Below are 18398 nucleotides of genomic sequence, written 5' to 3'. Positions count from 1 at the left end.
TCTCTAAATTCAGGTGGGATAAATTCAAGATCATATTTTGGCTCTCACAGACTTGTTTTCATTTTCTTCAGCTTCAGTTTGAATTTGCATATCAGTTATTGATGGTCTGTTCCATAGAAACAAGCCCCTGGCCTTGTCTTCACCGATGAAATGGAGCTTTTCCATCCTCTCTTTCCACAGGTGTAGTCAATTTAATTTCTATGTGTTCCATCTGGCGAGGTCCATGTGTCTCTTATGCTGTCTAAAGAAGGTATTTGAAATAAACAAATTTTTTGTCTTGCAGAATTCTATCATTCGTTCTCCAGCATCATTTCTATCACCAAGACCAAATTTTCCAACTACTGGTGTGTGGTCCTTCCTCTTTGCTCCCAACCTTTGCATTCCAATCACCAGTAATGAGCAATACATCTTGATTGCATGTTTGAATAAGTATGGTGAAAGAACACAACATTGTCGCACACCTTTTCCAATTTTAAAACATTCAGTGTTCCCATGTTTTGTTCGAACAACTGCTTCTTGTTCCAGGTACAAATTCCTCATGAGTACAATTAAGTGTTCGGAAATACTCATACTTCTCAATGTTGTCCATAGCTTGTTATGATCCACACAATCGAAAACCTTTGTGTCGTCAATAAAGCACAGGTAAACATCTTTCTAAGGAGCTCTGGTAGCGTAGTGGTTACGAATCGGGCTGCGAACCTTAAGGTCAGCGGTTCGAAACTACCAGCCGCTCCGCGGGAGAAAGATGAGGCTTTCTACTCCCGTAAAGATTTACACCCTCGGAAACCCTGTACAGGGTCGCTATGGGTCGGAACCGACTCGACGGCACTTAACAACAACAACAAACATCTTTCTGATATTCTCTGCTTTCAGCCAAGATCCTTCGGACATCAGCAATGATATCTCTCGTTCCACGGCCTCTTCTGAATCCAGCTTGAACCTCTGGAAATTCTCTGTCAATTTATGACTGTAGCCGTTTCTGTATTACCTTTAGCAAAAACATGAAGGAATACTAACATTAAGGTTTTATTTGAATGCCCAAGGTCTACCTGTCATAATAATGGAAAACCAACCCAGTAATTCTTTCCTGAAGTACTCTCAACATCAGAGGTTGTTGTTGTTGTTGTTATGTGCCATGGAGTTGGTTCCGATTCATAGCGACCCTGTACAGGGTTTCTGAGGCTGTAAATCTTTACGGGAGCAGAAAGCCTCATCTTTCTCCCGTGGAACAGCTGGTAGTTTAGAACTGCTGACCTTGCGGTTCGCAGCCCGATTCGTAACCACTACGCTACTGGAGAGCCTTTTTTCTGTCAACAATTATAACATCATTCACAGGCCATACAAAAGTCTCAATTTAAAAATTAGCCTGCTAAATCTGGTCAAACATTTAATAAACTCACCCCTTGTACAGGTTCGCTATGAAACGGAAATAATTCGATGGCACTTAACAACAACAACATTGTGATGGATGGAACTTCAGTTGTCTCAGAAGTTTTGAGGGCCTTATATGACCCTCGCGCCGGACATTCTCCACCCCTGCCCTACATCATTCCTCTAGCCAGTTGTTCAGTAGCCCTGAGAGCTCAGTCCTGTCCACACACACCATGCTGAGTTCACTTCTGTAGCTTCCTGGTGCCACGTGATGCTTCATGGGCATCTGCTCTTACCCAGCTCAGTCCTGCCTGGTGACATCGCTGGGCCTGACTCCTGCTGGCCCTGTATGTGAACCCCAAGAGGCCACCATCATTCCCTGGAGCTTCTCTGTCCACAGCAATGGGTCCTGGGTGCCTCTGTCTCTGCCATACGCTGAGCCGGGACCAAGCCCCCAATAAGACTTATGCTGTGTGTTCACATCCTTCTTCTAGGGAGTTTCCAGTTGAGGAACCTGCGTCTCCTCATGCAGGTCCTTCATTTCCTCTCTTGTAAGCCTATCTCCATTCAGGACAAGCCCACCCACCGAGATCAAAGGAGGATACAGAGACACTTAGGTTTGTCTGGTGGACTCAGCCTGGCTACATCTCCCTGGTCCTGGGCTTACAGCCATGTTATCTGGGCATGTGAATATATCTACAATATGATGGTCACAGATAACCCTGTGAAACATTTCCTTCTCTAGAAACCCAAGTTCATTTCCTGAAGCAGCTGTACCCAACCACACAATTCCTCATGGGTAGGAAAGGCCTCTGTGGGTTAGCTTGTACGTGGACAGGATGTGTCTCAATCATGCTGTAGCGAAGCTGCTGGCTTAGAGATATGTGATCAAGTCCCCCAGATATGCAGATTGGATCTCCAGAGGGAAGATGACCCATCAGCCTTCTCAGAGGACAACCAGTCCTTGGAAAAGTCTGGAAAAAATCTTGTAGAAAGAAATTAGAAGCTATACTTGCTTTTCCAGGTTCTGTCAGTAATGTTGGGAGTAAAAGTGACTAGAAATGGGGTCTCACTACAGACCCACTTCCTTCCTCATCCCTGGGATGTAGTGGCCTGGGATCTATCTGGAAGCCCCCAGTGTCACGTAGGAGGCACACTTTTGAGTCTGCTTGATAGACCCAGCATAAGAATCCACAAAGTTCCAAGTTCTTTTGCTTGGATTTACAATCAACACTCATGGAAGCTGCAGTCAAGAAATCAAACGACATATTGCATTGGGCAAATCGGCTGCAAAAGATTGCTTTAAAATGTTAAAGACCAAAGATGCCAGTTTGCAGATTGTGGTGCACCTTATACAAGCCACGGTATTTTCCATAGCCTCAGATGGATGTGAAAGTTGGGCAATGAAGAAGGAAGCTCATAGAACAATTGATGCATTTGAGTTATAATGTTAGAGCAGAGTATTTAAAGTACCATGGACTGCCAAAAGAAGAAAGAAATCTGTGTTGGGAAAAGTACAGCCAGAATGCTCCTGAGAAGGCAGGACGGTGAGACTTCGTCTCTCATAATTCAGACATGTTGTCAGGAGGGGCCAGTCCCTGGAAAAGGACATTGTGCTTGGTCAGGGAAAAACAGGAAGAACCCCAGTGAGATGGATTAGCACGTTGGCAGTAGCAATTGTGACTGGGTCGCTATGAGTTGGAGCTGACTTGACACCTAACAATGACAATATTCATGAATCCTAAACAAGTGAGTCACACAATGCTCTGTTGTGCTCCGTAGGGGTTTCATTGGCTTATTTTCATATGGAGCTTGCCAGGCCTTTCTTCCTAGTTTCTCTTAGTTTGGAAGCTGTCCAGCGTGAACGAGACCCTGCTGGTATTTGAAGTAACGGTGTCAGTACTTCCAACATCACAGCAGCCCACAAGCCACCACAGAAGGAGGAGCTGGCAGATGGTGGACGTTTGACTATGGAATAATAGAACTGGTGGAAACAGAGAGATAGTAAAAGCAGACTCTGTACTGTCTTTTATAGCTGGTTCCAGTGGTGGGCCTTGTACCCTAAAGTCTCTTCTCTGGTCGTCAGCTCTCAGGACTGCTTCACCCTGGCTCTTTGGATCCTGAAAAGAAAGGGCTCAGAAAGTATGGGGCGTAGCATCTTCAGAGGATAGTGTTTGTCTGGTCTCAGTCTTGTGGGGAACATGGGGCACAGTTGCTTGGAGAACACCTGCAAAAATGTAAACCCAACGACCCACTTTTCAGCTGGCTTGTCGCATTAAAAACAAAACAAAACAAAAACCAGAACCTAAATCCAAATGTGTTTATCTTTTTATAATGGCTCCGTTTCCTGGAGGCTTGTGGCATTTAAAAAAAAAAAAATCCAAATGTGTTTTATCTTTTTATAATGGCTCAGTTTCCTGGAGGCTTGTGGCATTTAAAATAAAAAAAATCCAAATGTGTTTATCTTTTCATCAATTGGCAGGACAGAGTCTCACCCCAGGTAAAAGAAAGCCCACCCCCAACCACAAGCAAGGAGTCCTGATGTGATGCTGTGGATCAGCATTGGACTGAGAGCCACAAAGTTGGCTGTTCAATCCCAGCAGCTGCTGCTTGGAACTCTATACAGGATCTCTATGAGTCAGAACCGACTCAAGAGCATTTAATAGCATCCGCCACATGCAGTGACAGAACGTGGGCTCTGTGGGGCTCTCGAGGACCGTGATGGCGCAGGGTTTAGTAAGCGGTGCCCCAGCTTCCTAGGGCCAGGTTTGTGTTCAGGGACCTTGCAGGCTCACAGCTCTGTGTCTCTGCTGCTGGCACACAGGTACACAGCCGAGTCCCCCGGCTCCAGGAGGTCAATGTGGAGGTTCAGGTGAGCGTTGTCCGGATATTGCGGGAAGAAGCGGCTGGGAACAGACTCATTGACAATGAGGTCCCTATTGTTGTAACTGAACATGACCCTGAGTGGCTGCATGGAGTCCTGCCTATACCAGTACATGGCTTGGTGGCCCAGGTTCTGTTCACAGCTCAGGGACCTCCGGCTTCCTGTCAGACTCACAAGGTACCGGGGGCTCTGGGAGACGGCTGACTCCAGGGGGCCTACAGAGGGCATATGGGGGTTCAGAGCAAGCCGGGGGCCCAGTGCTGGAGCCCAGGGAACATACTCTTATCCCCTTAGCCACGACCCACCTGCTCCCAGGAGGCACAGGACCACAGAGCTGAAGAACTGGGGGCTCATGGCAGGTGGGTGCGCAGGCAGCTCCCAGGCAGGATGGGGAGTTCAGGGGCAGGGTAGCAGCTGAAGTTCTCACACAGGTACATGTGACATCACGCCCCACTGGGGGCCCTTTCTCCACCTTCCTTCCTCTTTACGACAGGAAACTGCTCCTCCCCAGGGGACTGAGTCAGAGGGGGTGGGCACAGAGGCCCCTCTGAAGGTCACTCTGGTGCCTGCTGCTCCCTTCTGCAGGGCCGGTTACCCCCTTAGCTTCGCCCCTCCCTCAGAGACCTGCTTCCTTGTCTGGGTCTCTGGCTTCCCCCTCACACCTGTGCCCCCAGACTCCCTGGGTGGTGGGTTCCCTGGACCCTGGAGTTCCTGGGGAGCCCCAATTTGTTGGTGGGTGCCTGCGGGGAACATGAAGGGTTGTGGGAAATGAAAGAGAAGTGGGTGCAGGGATCACAGCTGTGGAAGCTGGAGACCCACTGACCAGTCCCGGAGGACCTACACACCCTTTCCTCTTGTACCAGAGCCTGTTCCAGGATTTCTCAGGTTCAGCTTCAATGCCATTGTATCCTGGGCTGGTGGGTGTCCTATGGATTGTATAATGGTCCCCACCTACCAGGCTCAGTCACCCCCGTCCACCGCCTGTGACATCAAAGTGTCCTAGAGGCTGCCAGGTGTTCCCTGAGGACAATCCCCCGGTTGAGACCCTCTGGCCCCTTCCTGCCCTCCCTCCCACCGCCAGCATCCTCCAGCCCCAGCCTTAGGGTTTGGTGGGGCTGCAGCGCCTCCTAGTGGTAGAAGAAAGGGAAGTCTATATGTTGGTTTCCTCCACTGCCCAGACCTCTCAGCTCCAAGGGAGGTCACCACAGGGATGAGAATAAGCTGTCTGTGGCTAGCACAGCTCCCTGCAATGCCGGGTGAAGGGCGTGGGCTTGCTCTCCACTCTCGATGGGTAGATTCCACTGAACTACCGAGCTCTGGTAAGGAGCTCTGGTAGCGTAGTGGTTACGAATCGGGCTGCGAACCTTAAGGTCAGCGGTTCGAAACTACCAGCCGCTCCGCGGGAGAAAGATGAGGCTTTCTACTCCCGTAAGGATTTACACCCTCGGAAACCCTGTACAGGGTCGCTATGGGTCGGAACCGACTCGACGGCACTTAACAACAACAACAACAAACCGAGCTCTGGTAGCATAGTGGTTACGAATTGGGCTGCGAACCACAAGGTCAGCAGTTCGAAACTACCAGCTGTTCCTTAGGAGAAAGATGAGGCTTTCTGCTCCCGTAAAGATTTACAGCCTCGGAAACCCTGTACAGGGTCGCTATGGGTCAGAACCGACTCAACGGCAATTAACAAAAACAACAACCGTGCTCACATAGAACCCTGGGTGGCACTGGAGGATAGAGCACTGGGCTGCCAACCACAGGTTGGAGGTTCAAACCCACCGGGCTATTATTCTTTCATAGCTGGGTAGTTAAGTGCTTGAAAGTCAGCAGTTGGAACCTACCTACCGGATGCTCCACTGGAGAAAAGAACCCTGTGGGGTAGTTATCCTCTGTCCTACAGGGTCGCCATGTGGCAGAAATGGGTTTTGTTGTTGGTGTTAAGTGACATTGATTCGTTTCCAGCTCATATTGACCCTGTATAGGGTTCCTGAGGAGCAGCTGGTGGGATTGGACAGCTGACCTGTGGTTCACACTCCAGTGTTGATCCTACAGCTCCACACAGGAGCAAATGGATGTGGTGTTTGGTTATTAACCTCTCTGGACTCGGCATGCCCCACCCTCCATGTCCCAAGTCAGGGCAGACTCTGCCCCCAAGCCTCTCATGATCCCACACCTGTGGCCCCCACTCCCCCACCTCAAACTCTTCCTCTCTAGTCCCAGCAGGCAGTTCAGTTCTTTACTGCTACAAAGCACCTGTTCTTCCAAACAAAGGAGCAGTCTGCGTTTAACGTTCATCTTGTAACAAAGCGGATTTTCTCTGAACTCTCTCACACAAGGGTTCTCCTGGGCCTCTGTGCGGATCCTTGAATCTAGGGTTGCCATTGTCTCTCCTGGGGCCCCTGGATGGAAGGCACCTGCACACAGTCCCCGGGGCAGCAGTGAACCTGGGGCAGCAGATGGTGGAGTCACCCTGCTCATGCTCCCCGTGACATGGGATTCCGTGAGTTTGGTGGAATCAGATGGCCATGTTGGCATGGAAGCCAGAGTAGGAATCCATGTGCTCCTCACTGAGGTGGTCTGTTCAGGAGTCACCCCCCCCCCCCCCCCGTCCCTGCTTGAGCTCCTCAGGGCTTTGGGGGCAGAGGATGTTGTTGTTTGCTGTGGAGTCGGTTCCAACCCACAGTGACCCTGTATAGGGTTTCCAAGGAGTGGCTTGAACTGCTGACCTTGTGATTCAAACCGACTTTGCAGTCCAGTGCATTAACCCACATTGCCACCCCAGGACTCCAGGGTAGGGGAGAGGAATTCAGTCTCTTCTTTCTGAACCTTCTTCCCACCAGCCATGCTCCCACTCTTTGAGCATACTGGGGTCCTTCTGACACCCAGGAAGTTTGTCTGCCTGCCCTGGGTCAAGTTGAGAGCTATGCAAGCTTTTTGGTTTGTTCTGGATGCTACTTGGGCTTTGCTGTGGAATTCTAGTTCCTGAACCACTGACCTACTATTGTGACTCTCGTGTTGGCATAGATGAGTGCTCCAACACTGGGCTCCATGGTTACAATTCACCCAGCTCATTCTCATGTGGGCCAAGACCGTTCACCAAGTACACAATAGCCAGTGGTCCAGCTGGCCTTGACCACATTCTGGCCAGGCTCACTGGTACTTAGGCCATGTGCTGGCCTCCTTGTCCTCCTGCTGACCCTCAGGCAGAGAGCTGCTATCAGCTCATGACACAATCAGAGCTCTGGCTCAGTGCCCATCTCCCCTTCCTCCAGGTTAAAGTGCCACTCAGACAAACATGCAACACCCAACCAGAGCAAGAGGGGGGTAAAGGGGCAACACACACAAGTATTAGACATGCTATCAACTGAAATGGTTTGAGCTCTACCGCAGACCTAATGATTGGAGGTTCGAGTACAGCCAGCAGTGCCACAGAACGATGGCTTTCATTAAGATTGTTGTTGTTGTTAAGTGACGAGGAGTTGGTTTTGATTCATAGCGATACTGTATAGAGTTTCTGAGGCTGTAAATCTTTACAGGAGCAGAAGGCCTCATCTTCTTCCCAAAGAGCAGCTGGTGGGCTTGAACTGCTGACCTTGCAGTTAGCAGCCCAGCACGTGAGCCTCGAAACCACTAAGTCTCCTTCTGTTAAGATTACAGTCAGGTGGGTCTGGTGAAAAGAAATGGGGATAAGATTCTTATGATTCAATAGTGAGTACTTGTTATCATGGAATCCTGGTGTGGCGCTGTGGGCTAATGCGTCAGACTGCAAAGTCATTTGAACTGCAAGGTTGGTGGTTCAAGCTCACCAGCTGCTCCTTGGAAACTTTATACAGGGTCACTATGGGTCAGAATTGACTCGAAGGCACTTAACAACAACAACAATTGTTATCATGACTAATTGCAACTGTCACAAATGTAAAGGTAGAACTTTTGTAACAAAAAATGGGGGAGTAGTTAATCTTATAGTCCAGAAACAGAGGACCCTAGGACCATCAAGGAAGAAACGCATGAGCACAATGCAGAACCCTATCCAGAGAAGCAGAGTCCTGGTGTGGTGCTGTGGGTTAATGTGCCAGACTGCAAAGCCATTTGAACTGCAAGGTTGGCAGTTCAAGCTCACCAGCTGCTCCTTGGAAATCCAATGGCACTTAACGACAATTACATCCAGAGAAGCAGCGACACCAGAGATGGAGGCAGAGATGAGGACATGGAGAGAGGGAGCAGCTGAAGACTCTAGACTCATGGAAAGAGAAGGACTGAGTGCTGGCGGCCAGGAGGCAGGCTTGCAAAAACAGGGAATGGAAGAAAATACTGTTGAAAGATGATGCATGGAGGGGATTGTAATCATTGCAATGAACGATGAGTGTAAAACTGATGTTCTTCTATGTAAACTATCACTCAATGCACAATAAAAACTTGAAAAAAAATGACAGTCAGGGAAACCCTATGGGAAATACAAGGGTTGACATGGTTGGAACTGTCTGGGTGGTGATTCACAAAAATAACATGCATTGTGTGCGTGGAAGCTCCTAACCTTGTCCACTCCCTGCTATCCTTTGAGTTGCCTGCTAAGCTGTTTTCCCTAATGCAGCCCTGACCACTGGGCGACCTCACTGGTCACTACTGCCTGTGGTACACACCCTATGATGTCACTAAAGATCCTGCAAGCCCCCAGATTTTGGGATTCCTGCCAAGACGTTCCACCTGGGAGTTTGGTTCCCATACTGTCTGCAGCTGCAGACCTGATCAGACTTCCCTTTCCCTTCTGGGAACGGGTGTTGGTAGTTGGAGGAGAGGTGGGGGCTGTGTGGGTTTGTGCACGGCTAGGAGGTGGCTCTGCAGGGCTGTGTCCTTGCTGCTGGCACATAAATACACGGCTGAGTCCCCTGGCTTCGCGGGCTGAATCTTTAGGGTGGAGAATGAAGACTCGGGCCTCTCTGCAGAAAATCGGTCCTTGAACATTTCTGATTTCTCCGAAAGCTTATCATTAAAGAAGGAAATCAGAAATTCTAGGTTCTGCCCTGGGATCTGTCGGTACCAATACAGGTATAAGTGTCCAGGAATGGGGTCACACCGGAGGATCACAGTCTGTTCCATTCTGGTGACCTGGTGGCTCGGGGTCTGGCGGACTCCAGATTCTGAGTGTCCTGGGGAAGGAAGGAGAAGCAGAGTGTATGAGGCCATGGTTGGGAGGCACCTCAGGTAGGTGGAGATGAGACAGTCCCTGGGTCCTAGAGACTCACCTGTTTCCAGGAGACTCAGCAACACCCAACAACACAGGAGCCTGGGGTACATAGCAGGGTCTCGTCTCAGCAGAACTGAGCTCTCCTGGCCCAGGTGTCTGGTTATCAGAAACAGTGTCCCCTTCGTGGTCCCCTGTGGTAACACCAGCCCTGGGGCACCCTCTGCAGGAGAGGGGAGGTACTGAGGGACAGGACACAATGTCCCACCACTCAGCCTGCAGGTTCCAAGGTACCTCTGGCTGAGGGCCAGGCCTGGGACATGAGGGAGATTGGGGCCAGAGGCAAAGTCCTGAACAGAAACATCATGAAGGTTCTGCCCACCCCTACCCCCGTGCCCTGACTGTATGAACACAGCCAGGGTGTCTAACTCTGTGGCCGATGGCACAGTCATGAAGATAAATCAGGAACACGGAGAGTGTAAGCAGTCTGCATAATCTAAAGGTCGATGGTCCAAACCCACCAAGTGAGCTGCAGAAGAAATGCCTGGCCATCTGCTTACGAAAACTCAGCCATTGGGAACCACACGGAGCTCGACACTGACACCCGTGGGGGTCACCGTGGATCAGAGTCAACCTGCCGGCAACCGGTTTGGGTTTGGTTTGTTGGTTTGTCTGCTTTCCACTGTGACTGATAACACAGGTGTGTGGATGCAGAGCAGGAGAAATAAAGATACAGAAGAAAGACACATTTAGCAAAAAAGTGTTAAAACTGGAATGGCCATGAGGAGTGGAGGTGTTGAGACATTGGGTGACCCAGAGAACAAGACCAGAGCGCTGGCTGAAGGCTGGCATCCTCTGGGACAGAAGGTGAAGGGAGGAGGGCTGAGCAGATCTGGGGCTGGGATCCAGGAGGGAAGAGAGGCTGATGAAGCCCCATGTTAGAAGGAGGCTGGAGGCAGGAGAAGCCAAGTGTAGGTGTTTCTAGGTTTCCCTAGGCCACCGGCAGCAGGGACACTCAAACAACATCCACACTCAGCCGGTGGACCATGGTGGCTGGCTCTAGAGGACTGTGTGCATCCACTTCGAGTGATGATAACCGCACCAGGGTCTGAAAAGCCTGCTGGTTCCTGCACGCACGAAGCCTGGGGCCCGGAGGAGCACACACTCCCCACTCCGTCTACCCGGCTTCCTGCTGGGCTTTGGTTTATGCTGAGGGAGGTGGTGGCTCTGTAAGGCTGTGTCTTCGCTGCTTGCACACAGGTACACAGCCGAGTCAATGGGCTGCAGTCCATTCACATGGAGGTGCAGGTGAGAGCTGTTGGGGCATTCGGGGGAGAAGCGACTGGGAATGGTCTCGTTTACAGACATCGCCTTGTAGTTGTAGACAAACATGAGCTCTGGGGGCTTGTCAGGGAGCTGTCTGTACCAGTACATGGTGTTGTGGCCCAGACTTTGTGCACACGTCAAAGACCTCTTCCTTCCCACACCAGCAACCAGGTACTTGGGTGTCTGGGTAACCCCAGTGTCCGTGGAGCCTGTGAAAACAAGACCAAGTGAACCCAAGGTGAGAGTCTTGTAAGGCAGTTTTATGAGAAAAGCTAGAAGTCCCAGGTTGGGACGTCCACCTGTACCTGGCACTCACCTGACCCCAGGAAGCAAAGGGCTGCCCAGCAGAAGAGCCCACAGCCCACGGCAGCTGGGGTGGGCCAGGGCAGCATCTCCCTGCTCAGGGTCTGTCTCTGGGTGAGAGAAACAGGTGCTAGGATTTCTAGCTCTGAGAAGGGTGTCTTGTCCCCTGGCCTCTTGTTGCCTGGCCTCCCTGCCCTGCACAGCACCTAGGAGGAGAGTTTGGACCACCTGGCACTGCAAGGGTGGATGGGCAGATCTGGAGGAAAAGACCCACCCACCACTGGCTCCATCTGCGCCCTTTAAGGAACCCCTGGGTTTCTCCTTCCTCCTCTGACTTTGCAGAGTCTCCCCCAGGGCGGTGGTTAAGCTGTCATGGAAAGGTGGGCGGTTCCATCTCAGTAGCGGCTCTGCGGGAGAAAGACCCAACAGTCTGCACCCATAGTAATCGCAGCCTAGGACGTTTTATGGGCCTCCGGGTCTCTATGAGTTGGAATCAGTTTCATAGCGCACACAACAACTCTTTCCTCAAATGGGGACCGCCTAGCAATCTACTCTGGAGAGTTTACAGCCTAGAAAACCCTGTGGGAACGTTCTACTGTTAGAATCAACAACAAACCCTGATTTCTTCCCCAAGAAGGTGTCTTCAGGCCGCCTGTTGGCTCCTATCGCTGGGTCCAGTCACATGGCAGGTCCCCTAGCAGCAGACTGAATTACAGGAAGTTCACCTGGCTGGTGAACACTAAGCAGGTACAGTCCCAGACCAGGGCAGCTCACTCACGTGGGGGTCGGGCCTGGTTAGGGGGCTGCAAGAGAGTAACCAGGGATCCAGGGACGTGAGCCTCGGGGATTGGTGTGGGCTTGGGTGTCCTGAGTTGTCCACTAGAACCCCGTTAGAAGAAAAGCAAACCTAAAGCCAGAGCAGTTCCCACCCAAAGGCCCCACCCTACCTCATCCCTCTCCTGCTACCTCCCTTCAGGGATTTCAGCACCGTCACAGCCCCGCCTAGGGGCCAAAATGGTGCATTGCACAGACCTGACCCCAGGGCATGTGGCTCAAGGTTATAAACATCTGACTTACAGACAACTCCTGTTGTTGTTGTTGTTAAGTGCTGTCCAACCGGTTCTGACACATAGAGGCCCTGAATAGGGTTTCCGAGGAGCGGCTGGTGAGTTTAAACCACTGACCTTGCTGTCAAATCAAACACTCCAAATCGGCCTTGTGGACCAGCACATTATCCCACCCTTTAAGCTGGTTCTGACGTGGGAAAGATTTGTGATTGGTCAGATTCAGCACGGGCTCCAAAACCAAATAAACAAACCTACTGCCATGAAGTTGTACAATACATTGTTGTTAAATGCCCTCAAGTGTGTTCCAACGCATTGTTGTTGTTATTGTTAGGTGCCATCCAGTCAATATCAGCTCATAGTGACCCAGTGTACAACAGAATGAAACACTTCCTGTTTCTGAGTTAACCTCACAATCGTTACTTATTGATCCATTGGTGAGGATTTTTGTTTTCTTTACATTGAGATGCAGCCCATATCAAAGGCTGTGGTCTTTGATCTTCATCAGTAAATGTTTTAAGTCCTCTTCACTTTCAGCAAGCAAGGTTGTATCATTCTGCATATTGCAGGTTTTTAATGAGACATCCTCCAATCCTGATGCCACGTTTTTCTTCATATAATCCATCTTCTCAGATTATTTGCTCAATATAAAGATTGATTAAGTCTGGTGAAAGAATACAATTCTGGTGCACTTTTCCTAATTTTAAACCATTCAGTGTTCTCTTGTTTTGTTTGAACAACTGCCTCATGGTCTCTATATTGGTTCCTCATGAGCACAATTAAGTGTTCAGGAATACTCATTCTCCACAGTGTTGTCCATAGCTTGTCATGATCCACACAGTCAAAAGCCTTTGTGTAGTCAATAAAGACAGGTAAACATCTTTCTAGTATTCTCTGACTTAAACAATGATATCCCTCATTCCATACCTTCTTCTGAATCTGGCTTGAACCTCTGGAAGTTCTCTGTCAGTGTATGGTTGCAGCCATTTTTGTATTACCTTTAGTATAACTTTGCTTGCATGGGATATCAATAATAGTGTCCGATGATTTCTGAATTCTGCTGGGTCGCCTCTTTTTGTAATGGGCACAGTTGGCCAGGTAGCTGTCTTCCAAATTTCTTGGCATAAATAAATGAGTGACTCCAGTACCACATCAGTTTGTTGAAAGATTTCAATTTGTATTTCATCAATTTCTGGTGACTTGCTCTTTGTCAATGCCATCAATGCATCTTGAACTCTTCCTTCAAGATCGTTGGCTCTTGATTATGTGCTACCTCTTGAAATGGTTGAATAGCAACCATTTATTTTTGGTACAGTGACTCTTTATATCCCTTCTACCTTCTTTTGATGTTTTCTTCATCATTCAATATTTTGCTTATATGATTCTTCAATACTGTAAATTGAAGGTATTCTAATGAGTAGCAACCCTATATAAGGTTCCCAAGAAGCAGCTGGTGGGTTTGAACTGCTGACCTTGTGATTCAAATGGACCTTGTGATCCAGTGCATTATCCTGTAGTGCTACACCAAGACTCCTTCTGGCTCATGTTGTTGTTATTAAATGCCGTTGAGTCGGTTCCAACCTAGAGCGACCCTGTACAGGGTTTCTGAGGCTGTAAATCTTTATGGGAGCAGAAACCCTCATCTTTCTCCCAAGGAACAGCTGGTAGTTTCAAACTGCTGACCTTAAGGTTCGCAGCCCAATTTGTAACCACTACGCTACCAGAGTTCCTTCCTTCTGACTCATAGTGACTCTGAATTAGGTTTCTGAGGCTATAAATCTTTGCAGGAATAGAAAGTCCCATCTTTCTGCGTTTGGTGGCTGGTGAGTTTGAACTACCGACATTGCCATTAGTAGTCCAGTGCTTATCCTACAGCACCACATGAGGACCCTTATGCTATAGGTGACAGCCCTGAAATGGTGAATTTGGAAACTGTAGTGAGTCTTTTGGGCGCCTGATGTGTGAGATAGCATTTTTAACAAAACTGTGGAGAGCTACTAATATTCAAAGCATTACAAATTGGCTGCCATCTTTGAGTGGGGCGCCACCATGCTTGAGTGGGGCAGTGCTGCTTCAGAACATGCTCAAAATCCCAGGGCAATAGATTTGCTGTGTGCCACGTTCACAGCATTTCTTCTGTAAGAGGGCTTCTTCTAGCAAGGCTTCATCCTGTAATTTTTCCCATTTCAGGTATTTTTCTTCTACTCACCATAACTTCAAATGTTCAGGTCTGTGCCAACAAAATTTCCTAGGCTATGAATTGGGCAGAGCCTGTTTGAAGCCCTGACTAAATCTTATAATCCTTAAAGAAATGGAACTCTTTCAAAGCTGGGGACTGTCAAATAAAGGGATCCAAAAAAGGAGAGTAAGACACCCACCCTAACTTGGCACCCTTCTGTGGGTCTAAGTGAAATGTGCTCCACAGGGTTTTCAGTGGCTGATCTTTCAGAAGTTGCTCACTAAGCTTTTCTTCTAAGGCACATCTGGACAGAGTTAAACCTCCAACCTTTCCAGCAGTAGCTGAGCACATAAGCATTTCCACCACCCAGGGTCTCCAGCTCTAAAACAGCATGAACCAATCAGTCAGACCTTCCTCCAGGCTGGGGTATGGGAGCATTCTGGTGTTCTCAACTCCTATCACCATGGTTAACATTCAATTCTTAAGATGGAATATGAGAAGGACTAAATGACTGGACTGGAAGACAGTAAGAGACCATATGCAACAGGAGAGTGATCATTAAAGCACGGGCTGTGGGCTGGACTGTGACGAATAAAACTAGAAATGTCCAGGTGTGTAGTGAACTTTCAGCGCTAAGTTTTAGTTTAAAGACATTTGTAACTTTATCTTAGGAAATCCTATGGGCAGTTCTACTCTTTCCTGTAGGGTCATTACGAGTTGGAATCGACTCAACAGCTACCATGAGACTCAACCCAACAACAAGCAGACAGCGCATTCTTTTTTGGTGGAGCTCTGGAGGTGTAGTGGGTTAAGAATTAGACTGATAATTACAAGGTCAGTAGTTTGAACCCACCAGCTGCTCCACAGAAGAAAGATGTGTGTGGTCCTATAAAGATTTACAGCTGTGGAAACTCTATGGTACAGTTCCATGCTCTCCTATAGTGTGGCTGTGGATTATTAAACACTGTCCAAAGGAGGAATGTTGTTATTGTTGTTGTTATTAAGTGCTGTTGAGTTGGTTGTGACCTTGTATAGCGTTTCCGAGGAGTAACTGGTAAGCTTGAATCACCAACCTGGCAGTTCAAAGTGACTTTGCAGTCCAGCGCATTAACTCACAGTGCCACACCAGGACTCCAAAGGAGGTATAGGAGTAGGGGAATTGTTATCCTTCTAAGCAAGACCTTTCATCCAGAGATTCAGCTTTCCCATGTCTGAAACTGACTGTCGCTGCTCTTGATTTTCTCCCAGTTGTTTGTACTTGCTAGGTTAGCCACCATATTCAACAGAATCCCAGTGAGTCTGATGCATATTTTATTTGTAATTGGACTGCTTTTCTGTGCTGGAGTAAACAGTCCTGTTTGTACATCTTGAACAGTTGTTATGAATTTCCCCTGCCTTATCTGACCATTCTCCTCCTGCGTTTGGTCCAGTAGAATGCACCTCCTTCCCCTGCAAGAAAAATACACAAGACTTAGCACAGGTCTCCCAGCACAGCACTGCTTCTAACGCCCTTTTCTAAGCACAGTGAGTTGGGACCCGTCAGGATGGCCTACTTTTACCTCCTACTCTCCCTCATTATGAGGTGTCTTTACTATTCATCATGTCCCTTTGGGAATCTTACCTGTTTACTGAGGAGCCATTAGTAGTTTCCCAATCAATGCTTAATCCTGAAAAAAAAAAAAAAAATGAAATTCAGGTATGCAAAATAAAAAGCAACAGAAAATCAAGAATATATGCAGGTGTGAACATATGGTGGTTGTGGTGGTAATGTGTCATGGAGTTGGCTCTGACTCATAGCGACCCTGTACAGGGTTTCCATGCCTGTAAATCTTATGGGAGCAGAACCTAGAGGCACACATGTTAATATTGCATATTTTTGTAACATAATGAAGACACAGCTGTGAGGGAGGAGATGGGGGACAGTGAGGTGGTCCACGCTGGAAGCTAGAGATCTAAAACCAAGTGAAGAGGTCTCTTAGCATTTTTAGAGGGATGTTCTATTTAAGAAACATTTTAGGGTCTGTGGAGCCGTAGGTTAATGCATTGGACTGCAAAGTCGGTTTGAACTGCAAGGTTGTTGGTTCAAGCTCACCAGCCACTCCTCAGAAACCCCATACAGGGTCTCTATGGGTCAGAATTGAATCAGTTTCACTTAACAACAACAAAACAACAGATTAAGTAGAGTCCTGGTTTGGCACTGTAGGATAAGTGCTGGACCACAAGGTCATTTTGGACTGCAATCTTGGCAGTTCAAATTCACCAGCCACTCCTTGGAAAATCTACATAGGGTTGGTATGAGTCAGAATCAACTTGATGGCGCTTAACACCAACAACAATAGTTAAACAGCAAACAAGTGGAGGGTCAGTGAAAGCGAGGAGGACTCTCAAGGAGATGGACTGACACCGTAGCTGCAACATTGGATTCAAACAAAACAATTATGAGGATGACGGAGAACAAGGCGTTGTGTCGTTCTGTTCTGCATAGGGTCGCTGTGTGTCTGAACTGACATGACAGCACCTATCAACAACCACAACAACAGCACAGATTTCAACATTAGATGCTGCACCTGACTACGTACCTGAAGGTTGGTAGTTCAAACCACACCAGGCTGGGGTGTTTTTTTTTGTTGTTTTTTTTTACTTTTTTCTTTACTTTCTTTTTTTAGGGATACCCTGGCCTGGCCTCACAATCCTCTTGAAAGGGCCCTGTGATCACTCATGGTCAGTTGTAGAGGGACAGAGAAAAAGAGCAAGAGGAGAAAAGCAGGCTACTCATATATGAGCAGTTGGAGAAACAGATCCTAAGTTCCCGAGTTTTGAGAGTTTACTGGGGTGTACTATTAGCTGCTCTGCAGGAGAAAGATGAGGTTTTCTGCTCCCGTAAAGATTTACAGCCTCAGAAACCCTGTACAGGGTTGCTATGAGTTGGAATCGACTCTACAGCACATAACAACAACAACAACCCCAGTCAGGACCTCACAATCCTCCGGGACTGGATCTGGAATCTCTCACAGTCCGCTGGAGAGAGAGAGAGAGAGAGAATGAGAAAAGTGATGGAGAGCATGCTAAATAGTAAGGACAGGTTTGGGAGGGGGTGGAGCTGCGAATGGGCTAGCTGTGTGGAGGCTCAGGCTTTTGTGAGGCCTTGCCAGAGGGTGGAATTTAGATAAGGAGCTCTGGTAGCATAGTGGTTACGAATCCGCCTGCGAACCTTAAGGTCAGCAGTTCGAAACTACCAGCCACTTCGTGGGAGAAAGATGAGGCTTTCTATTCCCGTAAAGATTTACACCCTCGGAAACCCTGTACAGGGTCGCTATGGGTCGGAACCGACTCAATGGCACTTAACAACAACAACAACAACTGGTGGGAATGGGAAATTTGTAACATAAGGAAAATAGACATTTAAGAGAGTTATGGAGATTGAGAGAAAAGGCTTAGACAAAGAGGACCTCCAACAACTTTCCATTCCATTGGAGGAATGTCTCAAGATCTCTGAGAAGTCCATAATATAAGGTACCGTTTTCAAAGCATAAAGAGGTGTTTCAGTTTGATTTCAGATTGTAAATGAAGTTTTTTGAAATTGACCAAGAGACACCCTAATGGGGTCTCTGTTTCTATTTTTGAGATATGGGTTGCATATCTCATAATTTTTGTGTATTCAGTTAGAGGGAGAGGTGAAAGGGGGGTGGCCACGGCACACGATGTTTCTCTACAGGACATCCGGAGAAGAGAAAGATGTTTCACTACAGGGCGTCCCAAGGAGAGAAATATCGAGGCTGGTGACAGGAAGGAGGGCCAGAAGAACAACCAGCGCTTCCCCTGTATTGTTCAAATGGCGGGCCCCTGAGACATGTAAGGAAAGCCTGCCAGGTCTTATGTCTGGGGTCCGGAGGAGGCGTTCTCTAGGTACTTAGAGAAAACCTCCGAGACCAACTTACCTTCTCTGTGGGAACGACTAGAGAGGAATCAGCCAGTGGTGGATGGTTGGAGCTAGTGTGGAACGTGGTCCTGTGTTCTGCTGCAGCCACAAGATTAGAAAGGAGAAAAGGAAGACAACTGCCCGGACAGGTGACCAAAGATGTGAAC

At 48.3% G+C, this 18398-nt stretch overlaps 1 protein-coding gene and 1 gene segment (V, D, J or C); both read right to left on the bottom strand.

Moving 5' to 3' along the window:
• Nucleotides 1-4162: 4162 nt before the first annotated feature.
• Nucleotides 4163-4609, bottom strand: LOC102841579. The segment is given in 2 exon segments: nt 4163-4470; nt 4561-4609. Coding segments are annotated over 2 exon segments (357 nt in total).
• Nucleotides 4610-9004: 4395 nt separating this feature from the next.
• On the bottom strand, nt 9005-16867 carry LOC102841200. The gene is made up of 6 exons (XM_006861264.1): nt 16845-16867; nt 11506-11521; nt 11083-11275; nt 10622-10975; nt 9502-9663; nt 9005-9405 (listed from the first exon to the last, which is right to left on the bottom strand). Exons 1-6 carry the CDS (start codon nt 16865-16867, stop codon nt 9005-9007), a joined length of 1149 nt encoding a protein of 382 aa, XP_006861326.1.
• Nucleotides 16868-18398: the final 1531 nt, after the last annotated feature.

Source organism: Chrysochloris asiatica, unplaced genomic scaffold (assembly GCF_000296735.1).
Source record: "Chrysochloris asiatica unplaced genomic scaffold, ChrAsi1.0 scaffold00041, whole genome shotgun sequence".
NCBI classification, from domain to species: domain Eukaryota; kingdom Metazoa; phylum Chordata; class Mammalia; order Afrosoricida; family Chrysochloridae; genus Chrysochloris; species Chrysochloris asiatica.
Note: the sequence above shows the minus strand (reverse complement) of the source record. Positions and strands in the feature narration are given on the sequence as shown.